This window comes from Oncorhynchus mykiss, chromosome 30, assembly GCF_057628025.1.
Source record: "Oncorhynchus mykiss isolate SJ-2025 chromosome 30, ASM5762802v1, whole genome shotgun sequence".
Classification (NCBI taxonomy): Eukaryota; Metazoa; Chordata; class Actinopteri; order Salmoniformes; family Salmonidae; genus Oncorhynchus; species Oncorhynchus mykiss.
In genome coordinates, this window is record NC_143051.1 from 36,473,067 (window position 1) to 36,495,045 (window position 21,979).

A 21,979-nucleotide genomic window follows, 5' to 3' on the forward strand; every position below is an offset into this window, starting at 1 on the left:
ATATACTGTCAGCACTCGTCTGTCTAGCTCCTCTCAACTGGGTCTTTCGTTTTCCAATTAGGATTTTAAAGTCTTTATATTAAGAGGTCGACCGATTAGGATTTTTCAACGCCGATACCGATACCGATTATTGGATGACCAAAAACCGCGATACCGATTAATCGGCCGATTTTTTAAATGTTTTTATTTGTAATAATGACAATACTGAATGAACACTTATTTTAACTTAATATAATACATCAATAAAATCAATTTAGCCTCAAATAAATAATGAAACATGTTCAATTTGGTTTAAATAATGCAAAAACAAAGTGTTGGAGAAGAAAGTAATATGTGCCAATATGCAATATGTGCCATGTATGTGCCATTTAAAAATATGTGCCATGTAAAATATGTGCCATGTAAAATATGTGCCATGTAAAAAAGCTAACGTTTAAGTTCCTTGCTCAGAACATGAGAACATATGAAAGTTGGTGGTTCCTTTTAACATGAGACTTCAATATTCCAAGGTAAGAGGTTTTAGGTTGTAGTTAATATAGTATTTATAGGACTATTTCTCTCTATACCATTTGTATTTCATATACCTTTGACTATTGGATATTCTTATAGGCACTATAGTATTGCCAGTGTAACAGTATGGCTTCCGTCCCTCTCCTCGCCCCTACCTGGGCTCGAACCAGGAACACATCGACAAAGGCCACACTCGAAGCAGCGTTACCCATCGCTCCACAAAAGCCGCGGCCTTGCAGCGCAAGGGGAATAACTACTCCAAATCTAAAAGCGAGTGACGTTTGAAACAGTATTGGTGCACACCCAGCTAACTAGCTAGCCATTTCACATCGGTTACACCAGCCATTAGGCTTGAAGTCAAACGGTGCTGTGCTTGCGAAGAACTGCTGGCAAACGCCCGAAAGTGCTGTTTGAGTGAATGATTACGGGTCTGCTGATGCTCAGTCAGACTGCTCTATCAAATCAGACTTAATTATAACATAATAACAAACAGAAATACGAGCCTTTGGTCATTAATATGGTCGAATCCGGAAACTATCATTTCAAAAACAAAACTTTTATTATTTCAGCGAAGTACGGAACCGTTCTGTATTTTATCTAACGGGTGGCATCCCTAAGTCTAAATATTCTTGTCACATTGCACAACCTTCAATGTTATGTCATAATTACGTAAAATTCTGGCGAATTAGTTTGCAATGAGCCAGGCAGCCCAAACTGTTGCATATACTCTGACTTTGCGTGCAATGAACTCAAGAGAAATTACACAATTTCACCTGGTTAATATCGCCTGCTAACCTGGATTAGTAGTTATAACTAGTGATTATGATTGATTGTTTTTTATAAGATAAGTTTAATGCTAGCTAGCAATTTACCTTGGCTTCTACTGCATTCGCGTACCAGGCAGGCTCCTCGTGGAGTGCAATGGTTAGAGCTTTGGATTAGTTAACTGTACGGTTGCAAGATTGTATCCCCTGAGCTGACGAGGTGAAAATCTGTCGTTCTGCCCCTGAACAAGGCAGTTAATCCACCGTTCCTAGGCCGTCATTGAAAATAATAATTTGTTCTTAACTGACTTGCCTAGTTAAATAAAGGTATAAAAATATAAATATATTTTTAAAAAATCGGAAATCGGCGCCCCAAAATACCAATTTCCGATTGTTATGAAAACTTGAAATCGGCCATTCCGATTAATCGGTCGACCTCTACTTTATATACTTTAAAAAAAGAATACGAAGTTCAATCATTAACCAGAAATCCCTATCATGAATGCATTATGTTGTGCTATTATGCGTGATGCAAAAAGGAACATGTGGCAAAGTGAGCTGCTAGAAACAGAGCCAGATGAACAGATTCTGTTTCCTGGATTAGGCTGCTTCTCATGGTAAATGTCAACCCCCACGCACACACACACACAAACACACACACACACACACACACACACACACGCTACAAAGCTGTCCCCCACACTCCTGGAATAGCTCTAGGTCACACAGTCTGGTTTTAGGGAGAGTTTGATTTGTGTCAACTTCCTGCTGTAACAGCCCCTGCCCTCCAGTGTCTCAAATACGATCGATTAGTTCCTTATTATGATCCCCGGGAGGGCAATAAAAGTTGAAGGTTCTGAAGAGCGGCTGAGAGACGACCCCATCCCCACCACCCTACTCCCCCTCCTTTCCCCCACCACCACAAGCATTTGGTTTATTTTGTGGGTCACTGTTTGAACTCCACCTCCATTGGTGCAGCGTTGGTATTTTTCAACTCATTTCTCAACCCCCCAAATGCATTCGACAAACAAATCCTCACCAGCAAACATACATTATGAAGCTAGCTTCCTGCCGGTTTGTTTAGTGTTAGCAGGTTCTAGCGTTATCCTACAAAATGGCCACCGACCGATGCCAACCTAGCAGTCCGTTGTTGTTGTCAGTATCTCTTAATGCAATAAGTTACACACTAAATTCCACATAGGACCAATAGCAAGAGTCAACTCTTAACTTCTTGAAAGACTTCACTATTGAAACACTGCATCTTGAACCCAGCCATTTTAGCCCACTCAAGCTAATTGCTCTCGCCCAGTCACCCCCCAATCTTTTCCTCCCAGCCAGGTCGGCCACAGGGAAAATCCGTAGCCGTCCATCCATTCAGGGCCGATAACAAACCCAAAAAACCTGTAAACGTGCCAGTGGGAGAGAGACGGGAAGGAGGCCAGAGTGGTGGCAGTATTGAGCCGTATGGATCTGCGGCTCGCTGAGTTTACAGATAAACCCACAGCTACCTGCACTTTGTTATTTAGAGATTAACACAGAAACACCCAGGCCTTTTCTCATTCAGAAAGTCATCGACGTTCAGCAGGCCCTACTTTTATTTACCATGAGAGAGAGAGGAGACCGATTTCTTTTGATAGTACAGCGGTAGCCAATGGTCTTACAGAAGAGGACAATACTGACCAATGACCATTGAAGGCTTAATATGGCCTGGACACTGTACTGTGAGGTACCATAGGTGGCATGAGTGGATATTCTCATGAAACATGAAAGGACGGCATTGCAAGTCAAGTGCTTTCTGATGTCATGGGCGTCGCTCGCCCTCATAGTTCATTTGAGGTACTCTTAAGGAAATATTTCAGAGCGGGAGCAGAGCACCAGACCGACGAAGAATGTCTGAGACAGTGTCTGCCCCCTGTCCCCTGTCTCTTGTTTTCCACTCCTGTGAAGCCTTACTGTGTGTCCGTGTGTGTGCGCGTGTGTCCGTGTGTGTGTGAGCCCATGCGTGTGTGAGTGTATTCATGCGTGTCTGCATACCTTTGAGGAACACTCTTTTTCTCCCCCGTCTCTCCCCCGTCTCTCCCCCGTCTCTCCCCGTCTCTCCCCCGTCTCTCCCCCGTCTCTCTCCCATCTCTCCCCCATCTCTCCCCGTCTCTCCCCCGTCTCTCCCCCGTCTCTCTCCCGTCTCTCTCCCGTCTCTCCCCCGTCTCTCCCCCGTCTCTCCCTCCGTCTCTCCCCCGTCTCTCCCCTGTCTTTCCCCCGTCTCCCCCCCGTCTCTCCCCCGTCTCTCTCCCGTCTCCCCCCCCCCGTCTCTCCCATCTCCCCCCCATCTCTCCCGTCTCCCCTGTCTTGGGGTGAGTTAATATTGACCGTGTAAGAAGTGAATGCAGTGTGTCAACGCGGATTAGAGATGGGGCAAGATGGCTCCTCCAAGCTACCCTACACTACCCCCACGACCCTTAGCCACCCATCCCCTACTCTAACTACCCCTCCCCCCCACACACACACACACATACATACAATAGCGCTAGCTCACAGCTAACTGCCCAAGCCATCGAGAGAGCCTCTTTGGCTTCCAGACACCGCCAGGCATAGGTTTGGTGGTTTGACAGGCTTTTAGCAAAGCAACCTGCTGGCAACAGATTGTCTACTGCAGCACATAATATCTCTCTCTCTCTCTCTCTCTCTCTCTCTCTCTCTCTCTCTCTCTCTCTCTCTCCCCCTCTCTCTCTCTCCTCTTTCCTCTTTCTGCCTCTCCTCTCTCCTCCCCCTCTCTTCTTCCTCCTCTTGTCTATTATGTTTCTTTCCCTAGACAAGGTCTCTATGGAGACCGACTGCATCACCACCAAGCCTCCTGCTGGCCACTAGTTGTTCATGAGGAGCAGACAGACAGTAGGAACTGCTGTAGTTCAGTTCTAATAGAAGCCACAGTGCTGCTAGACCCTTGTTATCGCAGTCACTCTGTCAGTCAGTCAGTCGGTCAGGCGCACGACTAGGTGCTGCTCGTTGCTTGTTAGGGTCTCGGCTAAGGCTCTGATTGGCTGTGTGAATTCTCTACGGGCTTTCTCCCCTTTATTCATACCAGTGGAGAGGGATTGTATGTTTTGTATCCGACCGCTCTCACTCTCACTGTGTTAGTTAGGGTCATAGCTGGAGGGGGGGGGGGGGGGGGGGGGTGCATGTGCGTGTGCTTGAAGCATTAACCGATGTCTGTCGGTACTCTATAGAGACCTAGAATAAAAAATGATTTAAACAGCCTTTTTTTTATTTTTTTTTTACAAATTTCACATAAATGAATGCAAGGGAAAAGAGGGGAGGAAGGTTCCACTAGCCATGGACACCGAGGACAACTTCCTGGAGGAATGTCAATGGGAAATTGGACACTCCCGCTGCGGGCTTTGGTGTCTGGTCAGACTGTCCTGACCTCAACGACCTGTGTAACCAGACTGGAGTGGAGCTCAGGTGGACACGGACCGATGTGCAAACTGAGCCAGTGACGGCCTCTTGATGCAGTTGTGGTGAGATCTCGGTGTTGTCGTGGAGGCTTCTGTCACCCATGATGGAGCATCTCATCCAAGGCGAGGCTGCAAGTCCTACCAACAAAATATAATCTACCACTCTGGAACCCTGCAAACCATGACCCATTTTGTATTCTACATGAGTCAAATGTAATGGAGTCCATTGCCCATGTTGTGAATGGCTGCTGGTCATTAAAGGATTGGTGCGTTGCTAGACATGGCCGCCTTGTTGACCTGATAGCCAGAGAGGTGAAGTAGTCTCACCACCAGCACACGTACAGAAACATTCTTGTGTAAGGGGAAGCTGGTGTGACGATGATGATGATGTGTTCCTGTGTTCCATATTGTTGTTGTGGGGGGAGGCCAGGGGGGAAGGGCTCATTCTGGAAGTGGGCTGCTCTTTTGACGGCTCCATGGAGCAGGCCTTTGCCAGGAAGCTTCTTAAATACCAGCCCCGCGTGGCACGCTTGGACAGTCTCGGGTGGAGGTGCAAGCTGGTGGGGCTGATATTTGGCAGTCTCGGCCACGTACACAGGCGTGCGGCGCGTGGCCTCCAGACTGCGGGCCTGACAAAAACTAGGGCAAAGCATTTGGCTAGGTACTGCTCTGTTTCAGCTGTCGTGGGCAGCCTGGCTATTTGGAGAAGGAGGTGCTTTCTGTACCCTTGAGTGTCATACATACAGGGACCTTTGAAATGTTTGGATCCTTTTTTTAATGCAAATTTGATTGGTGGATTCAAATAAAGTATTTCAAATGCGCGTGTGTGTGTGTGTGTGCTTGCGTGCGTGCGTGCGTGTGTGTGTGTGTGTGTGTGCGTACGTGCGTGCATGTGTGTGTGTGTGTGTGCGTGCGTGCGTGCGTGCATGTGTGTGTGTGTGTGTGTGTGTGTGCTTGAAGCCTTAACAGATGTCTGTCCGTACTCTAGAGCCCTCGTCTTTATAAAGAAAAAGCCTGCTTGGAAGAAAGCCTTTATGTCTTGAGTTGAAAGAATGCCAGTGCGCAGTAGTCAGATCATGTGTAGAGCAGGCTTTGTTTGTGAAGAGCACCACGAGGGGGAACAGCATTAGGCTGTAATAGCCTAATTGCCATTTAGTTGACGAGCTGAAAGAGAATCGGTGCCCTGTCTGGCCTCTCACTTTCTGTGGAAAGAAAGTAAACAAACACAGAAGACACTATCTGGAAGGAGAAGAGGGTTTCCATACACGCGAGAATGGCGTAGAAATAGAATTACTAGTAGTCTAATGTTTCTATGGGGATGGCACTTCTTTGTTATGGGGTTCTAGGCTTGGAACTCCCAGCTTGTGAGAATAATTCAAAGGCAAGTCTTCCTGGAAGGTTCAAAATGTCAATAGTGATAAGGGGGCAGGAGTTTACTGACAATTTCCGCTCTAGACTTAATATCTGATTTGATTCACTGTGTGCTCGCCCTTTGTACACTATAGCAGTGTCATTGTTTAGTGTTTCTTTCTTTATATTTGTGATGTATTGAATAATGTGTGTGTGTGTGTGTGTGTGTGTGGGTGTGTTGTTCATCTATTGCAGGCATAGTAAAAAAGGCAACCTTGCAAGGACAGACACACACACAGACAGACAGACAGACAGACAGAGACAGACAGACAGACAGACAGACAGACAACACAAACCTACTACTGTTCTACCTTTATCACAGCTTCCTTCCAAAGAAAAGAGTCATCTCTTATGTCAGGCCCTCCGAAACTCTTTCTTCCCCGGCCTTTTCTGGAAAAGCACCGAGTGTAAAATCGAATCCCAGTTCATTTAGTTTCAGGTTTATCAGCACCTAGCACCACCACCACACAAGCACCTTAGCAACGCTGGGATGATTTATTGTTGGCCCTCTTTTGTGGCCCTTTTCTTAAGTAGCATCAGTATGGAGGGGACATCACACCCGGGCTCTGAGTGAGGTTGAATGGAGGTTGGTTGGAGGTTGCCATGGAGGTTGCCATGGGGCCTACCCAGCTACCCAGCTATTCCACATGCACGCACACAGCAATGGCAATGTTTTGTCCAATGTGCAGTCATTACACAGAGTTTCTATGATGTTGTGTGTAAAGGAAATTGAGGATGGATGACATAACATTTTATTAACTAGCATGCTATAGTCTCGGGGGGGTTGATGCCTTTGCAAGTCACACAAACAGCATAGTTCAATTTCAGCTTCCCTATTGGCTACTCCGTTTAAGCTGTAAGACAAACACACACTTCTATGGACTTTCACCCCCCGGCAACGATGGCGGGCGGGGCTAGACGTCTAATTTAATGCTCATCTGTTTAGAGAGGGGTGTTATGTCTCTTGAGACAGTGATATAATCCAGAGCGTTTTGTGTAGACAAGTTTCCTCGGAGGTACGCGGACTACAATGTTCAAGCATATAACAATGGTCCTACCTGGCAGAACATTCTGTAGTTCCCGAAACTACCAATGCAACTCTTTTTGGGGCAACTACGGCTTTGAGTCCAGTGATAAGAGCGTTGGTGTTCACTTTTCAATGAAACTCAGGGCCTCCTACCAAAGGTGAGACCGTAGTATCCATGAATGTGTTCACCGCTAGAAGTATTTTCCAAGACAAAGTGGTGGCTACAGGAAAGTTATGTCAGACTCGCACACTGAAAAGTGGTCTCTTTACAGTCTAAATCCTCCAACACTTAGTCTTATGTTTCTGTTGTTCTCCCTTTCAGATAGCGGATGCGGCCAAGTCGTCCTCCGAAGTGGACGAACTTTTCATTGACGACACAGGGTCCGGGGGTTACTACCCCGAGGACGACGACGACTTTAACTCGGGGTCAGGGTCAGGTAAGAGTCTGGTCACCGTAGCCTTCAACTGGGTCAACACGCACAGGGAGGCAGGCTGGCGGACACAAACAGTCACTGCTGTATACTGTGTCTTTCACCCAGAACAGGCATGTCGGTCAAAACGGAGGTTTCACTTAGGTATCGAAGCACCTTTTACGAAACCTTTTAGCGACAGGCAGGCGGCCAAAGCAAAGCAGGCTGTAACAAAGTGCTATGACAACTGTAGCGAACTCTTGTTTTTACCTCACATTAGTTCCACCTCATCCCATTCGAGAATATCAGGAGGTGGCTTTTGTCTGTTGCAATTGAATTAGGAATGCGAATGTAACGTACTTCTAAAAAAAAGAAGGTCTTATGAAAAAGCAGGATTTCACTTAAACACAGACTCAAACGACCTTTGGCCTTCAGCAGGCATTAAAGTGAAAGGGATTGACTTCCGGGGATGTAGTACATCTCTTCATCTTGCTCTGCAGGCATTGGCGAGGAGGTGTTCGAGGAGGCGGTGACCGTGAGCACGCTGTACATTGCCCCCAAAGCAGAACCCACCAAGGACTCCACCAAAGACTTCACTCCTAGAGTGGAGACAGCCACACCCAGAGAGGACCTGCCAATGCAAACGCCCAGGAAGCCAGTCCGAACAGAGGTGAGGGAACAGAACAACCAACCCATACACCAGACCGGCCCACTAAGCTAAAGATGGACCAGCCCATTGAGCATTTGCCCGAACTGCCCTATGACCAGTCCTAATCTGCTGCATATGGTAGATATTCCTTTGTACAATCAACGGGTTGACAATTGCCTGCTATTTTCTTTGAGGGACTTTCAATTCACCACCCCCAGATAATAGTTGAACATGCATTGACCCCAATGCTGGAATTCTAGGATCAATTAGGATCAAGTAGTCATCTAGACCACTGATGTTGATCTGGTCTGTGGTACGTTATGCTGGATTACTGAACCAACAGCCATAATCTCACATTTTGGAACACTATAATCCCCCTATACATGGTGTATAGGGGGATTATTTCCTAGGTAAGGGGCAGTCACTTCCCGTTAAGCCAAGTCAAGGACACAGGTTTGTTGCCAATAGTGGTCCCTTTCCTGTTCCCCTAGCCCCTTCAAAACATTACGGATCTGAAGAGACTAGGGATGGTCTCCAAATATGGTCAAAATATCACCCCTTTAAAGCCCGTGGGGAGTATACAACGCCGTACCATGAAATACAACGTCGCAAAAACAAAACAAAAACAACCTAAAGGTTTTATTTGGCTCGTTCAGTTGTGGCTTGACCGTTAGAAGTAAAAACACAGCTATAAAGAGACGACCATTAGGACAATTAGTTGCTTTTAGCGCTGGAAAATATACTCACCAATAAGGCCCTGATCCTCAACAGCGCCCTCCTGTAGGCGTTTAGGGGGGAGTCTGGCCACCTTGTGCCACCAATTTCAGCAGCGTCTTTTGCGCATCACTTAACTGATCACCTGCACATTAAGAGTGGAAGCCTTTTCTGTTTCACAGAGTTGAACTCGTTTTGGGATGGTGCTTTTATGGCCACGTGGGTGCCCTCTATTGCTCCGGTCCTATTTTGGAACCCATTGATGGTAAAGAAATCCCTCTTGACTTCAACCTGTTGTGCGATGGTGTATGGGAGATTGTACATTTGTTTCGCTGAGAATTGCATCCAAAACATTGGCTCATCGAGGGCTGAAAGATGCCGATTGGCAAGCGCCCGCTGAATAAGTGCCCGCTGCCAAAAACACAAGGGTGGATAGCACGTCTCGAAAAACGCAACCTCTGCAAAATGCAGCGTGTGCTGAATCTTCCAACAGAGCAAGATTAGCCTCTCATTCGATTTCCCATCATCTTAGACTTTTATAGAGTTTCAACAATAGTTTCACTTTCACACGTGCCTCTAATTTAACAAATGACTCTACTTTATATGGATCGTTATCGTACAAATGCACTGACGTGGTCAAATGTAAATGCAATGACGTTTTCTTGAATGATTACTCATTATGACATTTTCAACATTCTACGCTTGACAAGCGGTTTCCTTATTCCACCACTTGGCACTATGCGTACACATGGTCACGGTTGTGCGTAAACTTACGCACACTGTCAAGGAAAAGTAGCTAAATCTCGCACTTTACGTGGAAATGATCCCGCGTGGCCGATTTACGCCCAGACTTGTGCCTACGCACAATTGACAAATGAGGCTCCAGGCCATTATGTTGCTACAGAACCCGTATGTATCCCTCAATCTGTAACTCTTTCATTCTCTCCTCCCAGCCCCCTGTACCCGTCACAGAGGACGAGCGTAAGAACCAGATCACCAGCACCACCGGCGTCCCCAGCTCCCCCCTGGAGCCCATCGAGGTGCGTTCGGAAAACCTCTTCCAGAGAACAGAGGTGCTGGCAGGTATGTACAGAAACCACACTGGGGTTTGGCGGTTTGGACAGTGGACACAGGATGCAGTCCTTGCACCTGCGTCTACACATCTACACTAGACTACTGTTTGTGATCGACTAGAGGTTGATTATGAGTTGTGAGCTTTTAAATAGGAAATTAGGTTGAATTTCTTAGATGACCAACCAGGTTTCCATCTAACCTTTTTATGCGCCTAAAGTACTTAAACTTTATGCTATTTTCGAATATATATCGAGGGTCTTATTCGGGTGACATGGCGATCGATACTTGCCTGCTGTTTGACAAATACAAATGATCTCGCTCTTTTGTATTTTTTTTGTTTTCACAGCCCCTTGACTTTTTCTCCATTTAGTTGTGTTACAACCTGAATTTAAAATGGATTAAATAGAGGTGTTGTGTGTCACTGGCCTACACACAATACCCCGTCATGTCAAAGTGGAATTATGTTTTCAGAATTTTTTACAAATTCATAGAATTTTTTTGATCTGAAACATCTTGAATCAAGTAATAAATCTCTTCATTATGGCAAGCCCAAATAGGTTCAGGACTAAACATTTGCTTAACATGTCACATAATCAGTTGCATGGACTCACTCTGTGTGCAATAATTGTGTTTAACATGATTTTTGAATATCTACCTCATCTCTGTACCCCACACATACAATTATCTGTAAGGTCCCTCAGTCGAGCAGTGAATTTCAAACACACATTCAACCACAAAGAACAGGGAGGTTTTCTAATGCCTAGCAAAGAAGGGCACCTATTGGTAGATCGATAAACATGAAAAAGCAAACATTGAATATCCCTTTGAGCATCGTGAAGTTATTAATTACACTTTGGATGGTGTATCAATACACCCAGTCACTAGAAAGATACAGGGGTCCTTCCTAACTCAGTTGCCGGAGAGCCGTCTCAGGGATTTCACCATGAGGCCAATGGTGACTTTAAAACAGTTACAGAGTTTAAACTGTTGTGAACTGCTGTGAAAGCTTAAAACTGAGGATGGATCAACAACATTGTGGTTACTCCACAATACTAAAAGAAGGAAGACTGTACAGAATAAAAAATATTCCAAAACATGCATCCTGTTTGCAATAGGACACTAAAGTAAAACTGCTAAAATTTTACCACTCCTCATATTTTCAAGCATGGTGGTGGCTGCTTCATGTTATGGGTATGCTTGTCATCAGCAAGGGAGTTTTTTAGGATTTAAAAAAAACGGAATAGAGCAAAGCACAAAATCCTAGCCACATATGACAAGCCAGCTAGAGTCATAGTACGGATGAAGCCTGAGCTAGAATGTGAAGCTAACTGAAGCTGGCTTTATAAAAGTAGTACACTCAGTGCTTTCCAACAGACACTGGGAGACAAATTCACCTTTTAGGAATACAATTACCTAAAATACAAGGCCAAATATACACTGGAGTTGCTTTTCAAGACGACATTAAATGTTCCTGAATGGCCCACTTAGTTTTGATTTAATTCGGCTTAAAATACTTGAAAATGGCAATTTGACAGAGCTTGAATCATTTGTGTGAATACTTATGTAAATGAGATATTTGCTCAAATAAATGTAAAAAATATGTTTTTACTTTGGCATAATGGGGTGTTGTGTGTAGATGGCAAAGAAAACAATTGATTTAGTCCCTTTTGAATACAGGCTGTAACATGACAAAATGTGGAGTAAGTCAAGGGGTTTGAATACGTTCTGAAGGCACTGTAGGTACCCTATCCGCACTGTATCTGCATGCTGTTGGCTAGAGGGAATTTGCCATGTCCAGAGTGAGCACATTCGCTGTATAACACAATTGTTTTTGTGACAACACCATTAGTAGAGTTCAACATGCGATGGAAACCCATTTCACTTCCTTTTTAATTCAGTACATGTTTTTATGCAGATTTTTGAATACTCACACTAAAATCTGTCTCCAATTGGATGGAAACCTAGCCACTGTCAGGTAACTGAACTGCCGTTTGAATTCTCCACTGAGTTCTTGAGTACGTCTTTGATTATGAAGTAGGTCAGGTGCCCTGCTTGGATCGATGCCAAAATGTGTCTGCTTGATGTCAGGCACATTTAGTTGGTTGCATCTTCGCTGCATCTTTATCTTTATGCACTTGTGCAGCAACTTCATCTATGCTCTGCAAAGGGACTCTTGATGAAAACACCTAATCATCTATAATACAGTCGTTTTAACATTGATGTTATACATTTAGTTTATTTCCTGATCATTCCTTAATCGTGCTGTTAATAGGTCAGGGTAGTAATGGTGCAGTAACACACATCTAAGGGCAAGGGGGATTTCTCCCCACGTCTGTCAAGCTCTCTAAGCTCTCTACAGCTCCTGAAAATAACCAGTTTAATATATAAACTAAATTACCCCTCAGTGGGACCTTCCAGAGTTCATAATGCGGTTTGCTCCAATTTAGTGTTAATTCCCCGGCTCTAGTGAAATGCGAACTAGGGAAATGATCTGACTGGAAATCACACTCACTGATGCAGTTTTCCCTTCAGTGTCAGAGATACACATGTCGTGTGCTACAAATGGATTGCTACTTTACTTCTGCTTTGTTGTGACAGCCGTCTTTTAGTTCCTGGGAAGAAGTGAAATGGATGAGGATGAATTCGGACGTCAATATAGTTGTGCTGGAAATACACTACATGGTCAAAAGTATGTGGACACCCCTTCCAATGAGAGGATTTGGCTAATTCAGACACACCCGTTGCTGACAGGTGTATGAAAATCAAGCACACCGCCATGCAATCTCCATAGACAAACATTGGCAGTAGAATGGCCCATTCTTAATTGCTCAGTGACATTCAACGTGGCACCGTCCGTCATGGGATGCCACCTTTCTAACAAGTCAGTTCGTCAAATGTCTGCCCTGCTAAAGCTGTCCCTGTCAACTGTAAGTGCTGTTGTTGTGAAGAGGAAACATCTAGGAGCAGGATCTGTCCTCGGTTGCAACACTCGCTACAGAGTTCCAAACTGCCTCTGGAAGCAACGTCAGCACAAGAACTGTTCGTAGGGAGCTTCATGAAATGGGTTTCCATGGCCGAGCAGCTGCACACAAGTCTAAGATCACCATGCGCAATGCCAAGCATCGTCTGGAGTAGTGTGAAGCTCACCGCCATTGGACTCTGGAGTAGTGGAAACGCATTCTCTGGAGTGATGAATCCCGCTTCACCATCTGGCAGTCCGACGGATGAATCTGGGTTTAGCGGATACCAGGAGAACGCTCCATGCCCCAATGCATAACATTTGGTGGAGGAGGAATAATGGTCTGGGGCTGTTTTTCATGATATGGGCTAGGCCCCTTAGTTCCAGTGAAGGAAAATCTTAACGCTACAGCATGTAATTACATTATAGACAATTCTGTGCTTCCTTCTTTGTGGCAACAGTTTGGGAAAGGCCCTTTCCTGTTTCAGCATGACAATGCCCCCGTGCACAAAGCGAGGTCCATATAGAAATAGTTTGTCGAGATCGGTGTGGAAGAACTTGACTGGCCTGCACGGATCCCTGACCTCAACCTCATCGAACACCTTAGGGATGAATTGGAAATGCGACTGCGAGCCAGGCCTAATCGCCCAACATCAGTGCCCGACCTCACTAATGCTCTTGTGGCTGAATGGAAGTAAGTCCTCACAGCAATGTTTCAACATCTAGTGGAAATCATTCCCAGAAGTATGTGGAGGCTGGTATAGCTGCAAAGGTGGGACCATCTCCATATTAATGACCATGATTTTGGAATGAGATGTTCGACGAGCAGTTGTCCACATACTTTTAATCATGTAGTGTGTATCCAACAAACATCCATCCAGTTAGTTGCCTTTGCGCATTTGGATTTTTATGTTTATTCCAAAGTTTGACATTTCTAAAAGTTACATCCAAACTTGAATATTTGTCTAACTAGTGTATTTCAAAATTGTTCAAATGATCTACCCTGTAGACATGTGAGGCCCTGCCTTTTCAAAGTCTGTCTGCTAGGTATGCTACTTTTTTCATTTGTTTTCAATTACTGTCACGTTGGCCACATCCACTGAAACCCGGGCCTGGACAAGCCTGTAAATACTGTGGATTAACTCAATGTAAAACCCAGAGACCAGAAGGCCCAGCCCACTGTGCAAACAGACGTGGCTAGCTAACCTCCTCCTGTCCTCTATACCTCTAATTTTCCTCTTCCTGTCCCCCATGGCTCCCACAACTCTAATTGTCGTCATTTCCTGTACATCTATCCGCTCCACACCGAGGCACTGCACGGTTTCCAGGAGGGTAATTTGCTGTAAGAGTGGCAGGTTACTTTTTACCCATGGGGCCAAGGGGCCAGTCCAAGATGTTGAAATAAAACTGAAGCAGAGGGGAGATTGTATCGTCATGAGGGCCCTAAAACAGATTAAGGACTATAAAGAAACCTCATACAAGTATTAATGGGAAAATTACGAAAGCCTATGTAAAGAATTAGCACACAAGAAAAAAGTGCAAGATCTGGGAGTAATGTTGAGTAGCTTGACAGGTAGATTGCTTACGAAAGGGTACAGTGCATTCAAAGTTCCCTCTCTAGATGCTGTAAGCTTCAGTGTCCTCTGAATAGCCTTTGACCTCTAACCTCTGATCTCTCCTGCTCTCTGTCCACAGCTGTCATTGCGGGCGGAGTTATTGGCTTCCTCTTTGCCATCTTCCTCATCCTCCTCTTGGTTTACCGCATGAGGAAGAAGGATGAGGGCAGCTACGACCTGGGAGAGAAGAAACCCTCTGGGACAGCATATCAGAAGGCCCCAACCAAGGAGTTTTATGCCTAAAGCCCCGCCCCCTCGCGAGAAGATTGACAAATCACAGTGACAGTTTATGGCAGTCCATGACAACGACAAAAGCTGTTAAATTACAACAACAACAACAAAAAGTTCAACATTTATTGAGGAAAAAATACATAAAGGAAAGCTTTTGCATAGAGTATTGTAATTAAGACATTTTCTTTCTTCTTTTTTTAAATGAAAAGCCAAGCATTGCTTATTTTATGGCAAATCTCAGTGTATTTAAACATTTTGTGTATTATTTGAAAAGGCTGAAAAAAACGAAACAAAAAACACAATCTGTAAAGGTGAGAAAAACTGATTCCATCTGTCTTCTGTCAAAGGAGCTGTTTTTAGTCACTGACTACTATTTAACTGTAGCAGTGTGTATTTGTAAAGAATATTTTTAAAAGTGGAAATAATTGAATATAATTATTCTGTATCAATCCTACTTCATATTTTTTTTTTTCATTTTTGTCCTAGCATGTCTGACATTGATCTCTAAAATGTGTATTTCATTAATTTATCTTTTTTTTTTCTCAGATGTAAAAAAAAAAAAATGCCTTTGTAGTTTTCATGAAGTACTTTCGTCTTCATATTAACGCTGATAACGGTCAATGTAAATGTTCTCCCTTCAGGTTACAATGTTTATTTTCTTGCTCTCACACCCATCTAGTGGAAAGTGAGCGTTTAATTTAATTTTTGTTTGTCTTGTTTTGTTTTCTTTCAATGTTTCTCTTGGTCAAAACCATTTCTTATACAGCGTACGTGTTTATAATCGGGAATTGGTCTTTAAAAGCGAAGATGTGGCAGGGGCTCAAGAAAAAGATATAAGATCTACTTTACAGTGTGTCTTGTGGATGTTTATGTCATTTTATTTAATTGCATACAACTTTTCACATTTCACATTCACTGCATTGCTCCTCTGCTGGTCTCGTTCAGCTCAGAGCGTTTAGTATATTTGGGGTTAAATTTGGCTCAGGGGCGTTGGCTCCCTTCCACCCCCAATATTTCCCCCTAGTTTACTTTGCCTGTACCACCTCTGACTCTCACCCCCAGCACTCTCTCCATCTCCTCATGGTAATCAGATTGGACCAGAGCCAATGGACCTGTCGGCCCCTCCCCTTTGTCTCACTCCACTGTGTTGCCAGCGCGCCCAGTGTTTTTGTCTCCCCGTGTCGCTGGTTTAGTCAGGAGATCCTTTCTGGCGGCCTGTTATGTACTACTGGACACGCACCAGCTGCCAACTGAAATGAGTCAGCTCTGTGCGGATGGCAGCGATGTTCCCAGTGGTTCAGTACCAGTTGTTAAGAGTGAAATGGAACTTTGGATCCTTTTTCTAAAGCTTCAAGTGTTGTGGTCAGTCAATGCATCTCGATTTGAGCTAATCCCAATACAGGTGCTGGTCCGCAGAATTGCTCTGTTTACCGGGGAAGAGCTTTCCTGAGAGCGATTATCAGACAGTGTGAGGTTGGTTACCAAGCACAAAACATGTACCGACAAAAGTACAAAGGTACGGGATTGACCTGTTGTTGCCGTCACCCTTTCTCATTAAAACGGTCCCCTCTGCATGAACCTGCAACGAGGAGAAAGGTACAACAGATAGTGAAGTTGCCTTTTTTGAGATGCTGAGCTGTGCGGTAATGTGAAATAGACGTTGTCATCTGAACTCCTACCACCAATCTGAGGCCATCCTCCTCCATGCAACCCTTCCTCCTCCTCCTTCCCCACTCTGCTATACCCTCAAGCTTCTGCCCTCTACCTGCAACCCCCCCCCCCCTCCCCTCTCTCTCTCAGCTTATCATAGAAAGGAAGGTACTGAACTGCAGAAACAAAACCCAAAGACGGTATTCTCACCATCACTATACATATTCCCATTATGGCCACATTTCTTTCTTTGTTTTAAAAAAATATATATATATTTTTATTTCTATTAGAGCTCTGACCAATTGAGTCCAATTGCTTATTAGTATATGAAAATATATATTATATATACACAAATGTATATTCACCAATGTTTTAAACCTTCAAAGTGCCTACCATTTGGAAATGTACCCGCTCTCTTGGAGAGAATAGGGAGGTGCGTACATTACACCAGGGGGGTGATGATAATGACTGGCATTTTCTTTTTCTTTTTTTTGTCTTACAAAAGCAGACAGTATTGTACCTATACGTTGAAACAACACTACTGAATAAACATTGTGGCCTAATATCGATCTCAGTGTCTTTTCTCTTCACTGTTTTTCCTCCCTCAGGCCACAATCAATGACCGAGGAATACTGTATACTGGTTTCCCCAAGACCCCTTTTTACAGATGCTGACATCTAGGTAATGAATAACATCAACTACAGTGCCTTGCGAAAGTATTCGGCCCCCTTGAAATTTGCGACCTTTTGCCACATTTCAGGCTTCAAACATAAAGATATAAAACTGTATTTTTTTGTGAAGAATCAACAACAAGTGGGACACAATCATACAGTGGAACGACATTTATTGGATATTTCAAACTTTTTTAACAAATCAAAAACTGAAAAATTGGGCGTGCAAAATTATTCAGCCCCTTTACTTTCAGTGCAGCAAACTCTCTCCAGAAGTTCAGTGAGGATCTCTGAATGATCCAATGTTGACCTAAATGACTAATGATGATAAATACAATCCACCTGTGTGTAATCAAGTCTCCGTATAAATGCACCTGCACTGTGATAGTCTCAGAGGTCCGTTAAAAGCGCAGAGAGCATCATGAAGAACAAGGAACACACCAGGCAGGTCCGAGATACTGTTGTGAAAAAGTTTAAAGCCGGATTTGGATACAAAAAGATTTCCCAAGCTTTAAACATCCCAAGGAGCACTGTGCAAGCGATAATATTGAAATGGAAGGAGTATCAGACCACTGCAAATCTACCAAGACCTGGCCGTCCCTCTAAACTTTCAGCTCATACAAGGAGAAGACTGATCAGAGATGCAGCCAAGAGGCCCATGATCACTCTGGATGAACTGCAGAGATCTACAGCTGAGGTGGGAGACTCTGTCCATAGGACAACAATCAGTCGTATATTGCACAAATCTGGCCTTTATGGAAGAGTGGCAAGAAGAAAGCCATTTCTTAAAGATATCCATAAAAAGTGTTGTTTAAAGTTTGCCACAAGCCACCTGGGAGACACACCAAACATGTGGAAGAAGGTGCTCTGGCCAGATGAAACCAAGATTGAACTTTTTGGCAACACAGCTCATCACCCTGAACACACCATCCCCACTGTCAAACATGGTGGTGGCAGCATCATGGTTTGGGCCTGCTTTTCTTCAGCAGGGACAGGGAAGATGGTTAAAATTGATGGGAAGATGGATGGAGCCAAATACAGGACCATTCTGGAAGAAAACCTGATGGAGTCTGCAAAAGACCTGAGACTGGGACAGAGATTTGTCTTCCAACAAGACAATGATCCAAAACATAAAGCAAAATCTACAATGGAATGGTTCAAAAATAAACATATCCAGGTGTTAGAATGGCCAAGTCAAAGTCCAGACCTGAATCCAATCGAGAATCTGTGGAATGAACTGAAAACGGCTGTTCACAAATGCTCTCCATCCAACCTCACTGAGCTCGAGCTGTTTTGCAAGGAGGAATGGGAAAAAATGTCAGTCTCTCGATGTGCAAAACTGATAGAGACATACCCCAAGCGACTTACAGCTGTAAAAAAAAAAGCAAAAGGTGGCACTACAAAGTGCTCATAGATGACAGGTTAAAGAGCATCTGAAATCTTGGCTTAGAGTGCCAGCGCACTACAACTAGCATGCGATCAAGGTTAGTTCATTCAGAATGGGGCTGCTCACGCTCCAGTTGAATAATGGCTGCGAGGACCTCCATGCTTCAAAGTGTTGGGATTGAAGAAGCCATTTGTATTCTCTTTGAAGAAGTGGGAGGATGCGGGATGTGGGTGTGCTATAGTTGGTAGCGTGGGAGAGTACCGTATGTGAGTTTTTGTGTCTTTTCTTGCTTGATCAATGGGTCAAGGAAGACATGCTATCACTGGTTGAAGCACGGGTCGTTTCGCTGTACGAATACGCTTCTCTATACAGGACAAGGTCGTTATACGTCAGTATGTGATATTTGCCCTGAAAGCGATACATGTACAACACATCCCAAAGAGAGGCATCTCAATAGAATAAAGCAGAGATCCAATAGGATCTCCGACACATCCATCCAGTTTCCCCACTTCTGTTTGTGTGCGACCACAACTCTGTTGATGTTTGTGTTGGGGTTAGTGTCCGTGTGCATATGTCAGAGTGTGGAACATAAATTCATGACCCTCTCAGTAGGAGAGAGAGTAGGGAAAGGGGTTTAGGTGGATGTCGAAAGAGGACAAAAGCCACTCCGTCTCTCTCTATCTCTCTCCCTCTCTCACTCTCACGCTCTGACACAGAACTAATTCAATAAAGAGGCCGGCCATCAACTGTTAGTGAGCGCCAAACCATGCAGAAACTTCTAGGAAATGGCGTCCAAAGTAAACACGCTGTCAAGCCTCATAAGGACTCATGGCTGGAGGCTAAGCCAGGGCCGGTGTGGACCCATAGCACCTCAGTGAACCAAACACAGCCAACTGACACACCACTGGGCCACTGACACACCACTACAGTCATCTGTATGGCCACAAACGGGGTCAAACACCACAGGAACCTTACTGGACAACACCTATCATTGCCAAACATCTGTGCCAATAAGAGGTGGTTAGAATGGTTGTATGGATGGATGGATGGTATTATTAGGCATCAGTGGAAAGAGCTTAGTTCTAAGCTGTTCTGTGCCAAATTGCAAGGCAGCTAAATGACTGCATTTCTGGACTGATTCTGTCACGTTCTGACCTTAGTTCCTTTTTTATGTCTTTGTGTTAGGTTGGTCAGAGCGTGATTTGGGGTGGGTGGTCTATGTTCTTTTTTCTATGTTATATTTCTATGTGTTTGGTTCAGAGAACAACTGAAATAGTTCTGTCTGGTGCAGACACAAAAACAGAAAGCAAACACCCACAACCAAAATGGGGAAAACAGGCTACCTAAGTATGGTTCTCAATCAGAGGCAGGTGTCGTTCGTTGTCTCTGATTGAGAATCATACTTAGGTAGCCTGTTTTCCCCATTTTGGTTGTGGGTGTTTGCTTTCTGTTTTTGTGTCTGCACCAGACAGAACTGTTTCGGTTGTTATCTGTGTTTTTGTTAATCAGTGTTCAGTTCCATTATTAAACGGATGAACGCGTACCACGCTGCACCTTGGTCCTCGCCTTCTTCCACCTACAACAGCCGTTACAGATACTTCATCCGAATTGACCAGACAGATCTAAGACCAAAGTCAGCTGAACATGGTGTAATGAAGTGTGAAAGCGCACCAAGACAACTAAGGCCCCTACAATTTATGTACCAAATAGTTTTCTTCTGGCCTAAACTCCCAACAATACCGCCTCCGGTACACCTTCAAACTCCCCACTTCTAGCTTCACGCCACAACAAGTACCCTAAAGGTCAGATAACACGTATGCAACGCTCTCGCGTAAACACTATTTTTACCCACCCTTTTTTGTTGTTGTTGCCGCTACATCACTCATGCGGTCAGCATGTTTCTCTCGATTGCCCACTTTTCTTCATTCTCAGGATTGCGAGAAAGTCATTCAAAGAGCTGTTCATTTGTTGAAGACACTTTATTGGATTCAAGTTTTGACAGGCGAGGAAGTGAAAAGGAAAAGAAAAGCAGTCTCACCCCGCAAAATGGCCTGATACTGTAATTGGCCCCTGTGGGGAGGTGAACTACTGTTTCCTCCCTGTTGATTGTACCAACGAGGCACAATAAATGTATGGATACGGTGAATGTTGTCTTCTAAGGTTGCGCAACAATTAATATAACACATACAGTGCCAGTCAAACGTTTGGACACACCTACTCTTTCAAGTTTTTTATTTTTGTTTTACCTATTTTCTACATTGTAGAATAATAGTGAAGACATCAAAACTATAATATAATACATATGGAATCATGTAGTAACCAACAAAGTGTTAAACAAATTCTTCAAAGTAGCCACCCTTTGTCTTGATGACAGCTTTGCACACTCTTGGCATTCTCTCAAGCAGCTTCATGAAGTAGTCACCTGGAATTCATATAAATTAACAGTTGAGCCTTCTTAAAAGTTAATTTGTGGAATTTCTTTCCATCTTAATGCATTTGAGCAGACCAATTGTGTTGTGACAAGGTAGAGGTGGTATACAGAAGACAGCCCTATTTGGTAAAAGACCAAGTCCATATTATGGCAAGAACAGCTCAAATAAGCAAAGAGAAACGACAGTCCATCATTACTTTAAGACATGAAGGTCAGTCAATCTGGAAAATTTCAAGAACTTTGAAAGTTTCTTCAAGTGCAGTAGCAAAAACCATCAAGCGCTATGATGAAACTGGCTCTCATGAAGACCGCCACAGGAATGGAAGACCTCTGCTGCAGAGGATAAGTTAATGAGATAAATTAGAGTTAACTGCAGCCCAAAGAAATTCTTCAAGGAGTTCAAGTAACAGACACATCACAACATCAACTGTTCAGAGGAGACTGCGGGAATCAGGCCTTCATGGTTGAATTGCTGCAAAGAAACCACTACTAAAGGACACCAATAAGAAAAAGAGACTTGTTGGGACAAGAAATAAGAGCAATGAACATTAGACCGGTGGAAATCTGTCCGTTGGTCTGATGAGTCCAAATTTGAGATTTTTGGTTCCAACCGCTGTGTCTGTGAGATGCAGAGTAGGTGAACAGATGATCTCCGCATGTGTGGTTCCCACCATGAAGCATGGAGGAGGAGGTGTGATGGTGTGGGGGTGCTTTTCTGGTGATACTGTCAGTGATAACTGAGAGTGATTTATTTAGAATTCATGGCACACTTAACCAGCATGGCTATGACAGCATTCTGCAGCGATATGCAATTCCATCTGGTTTGCGCTTAGTGGGACTATCATTTGTTTTTCAACCGAACAATGACCCAAAACACACATCCAGGCTGTGTGAGGGCTATTTGATCAAGACGGAGAGTGATGGTGCTGCATCAGATGACCTGGCATCCGCAGAGTGAAGTAAAAGCAGCCAACAAGTGCTCATTATATGTGGGAACTCCTTCAAGACTGTTGGAAAAGCATTC

General features: G+C 44.2%; 1 protein-coding gene across 1 annotated transcript in view; it reads left to right on the forward strand.

Moving 5' to 3' along the window:
• Nucleotides 1-17,029, forward strand: part of LOC110487617 (syndecan-2-A) — a 35,090-nt gene extending 18,061 nt beyond the window's left edge. Inside the window, exons 2-5 of the mRNA XM_036971809.2 lie at nucleotides 7,486-7,600; nucleotides 8,074-8,243; nucleotides 9,890-10,019; nucleotides 14,665-17,029. Of these exons, the coding sequence (XP_036827704.1) occupies nucleotides 7,486-7,600; nucleotides 8,074-8,243; nucleotides 9,890-10,019; nucleotides 14,665-14,828 (579 nt within the window). The 3' untranslated portion in view covers nucleotides 14,829-17,029. The remainder of the gene's footprint in view (nucleotides 1-7,485; nucleotides 7,601-8,073; nucleotides 8,244-9,889; nucleotides 10,020-14,664) is intronic.
• The last annotated feature ends 4,950 nt before the right edge of the window (nucleotides 17,030-21,979 follow it).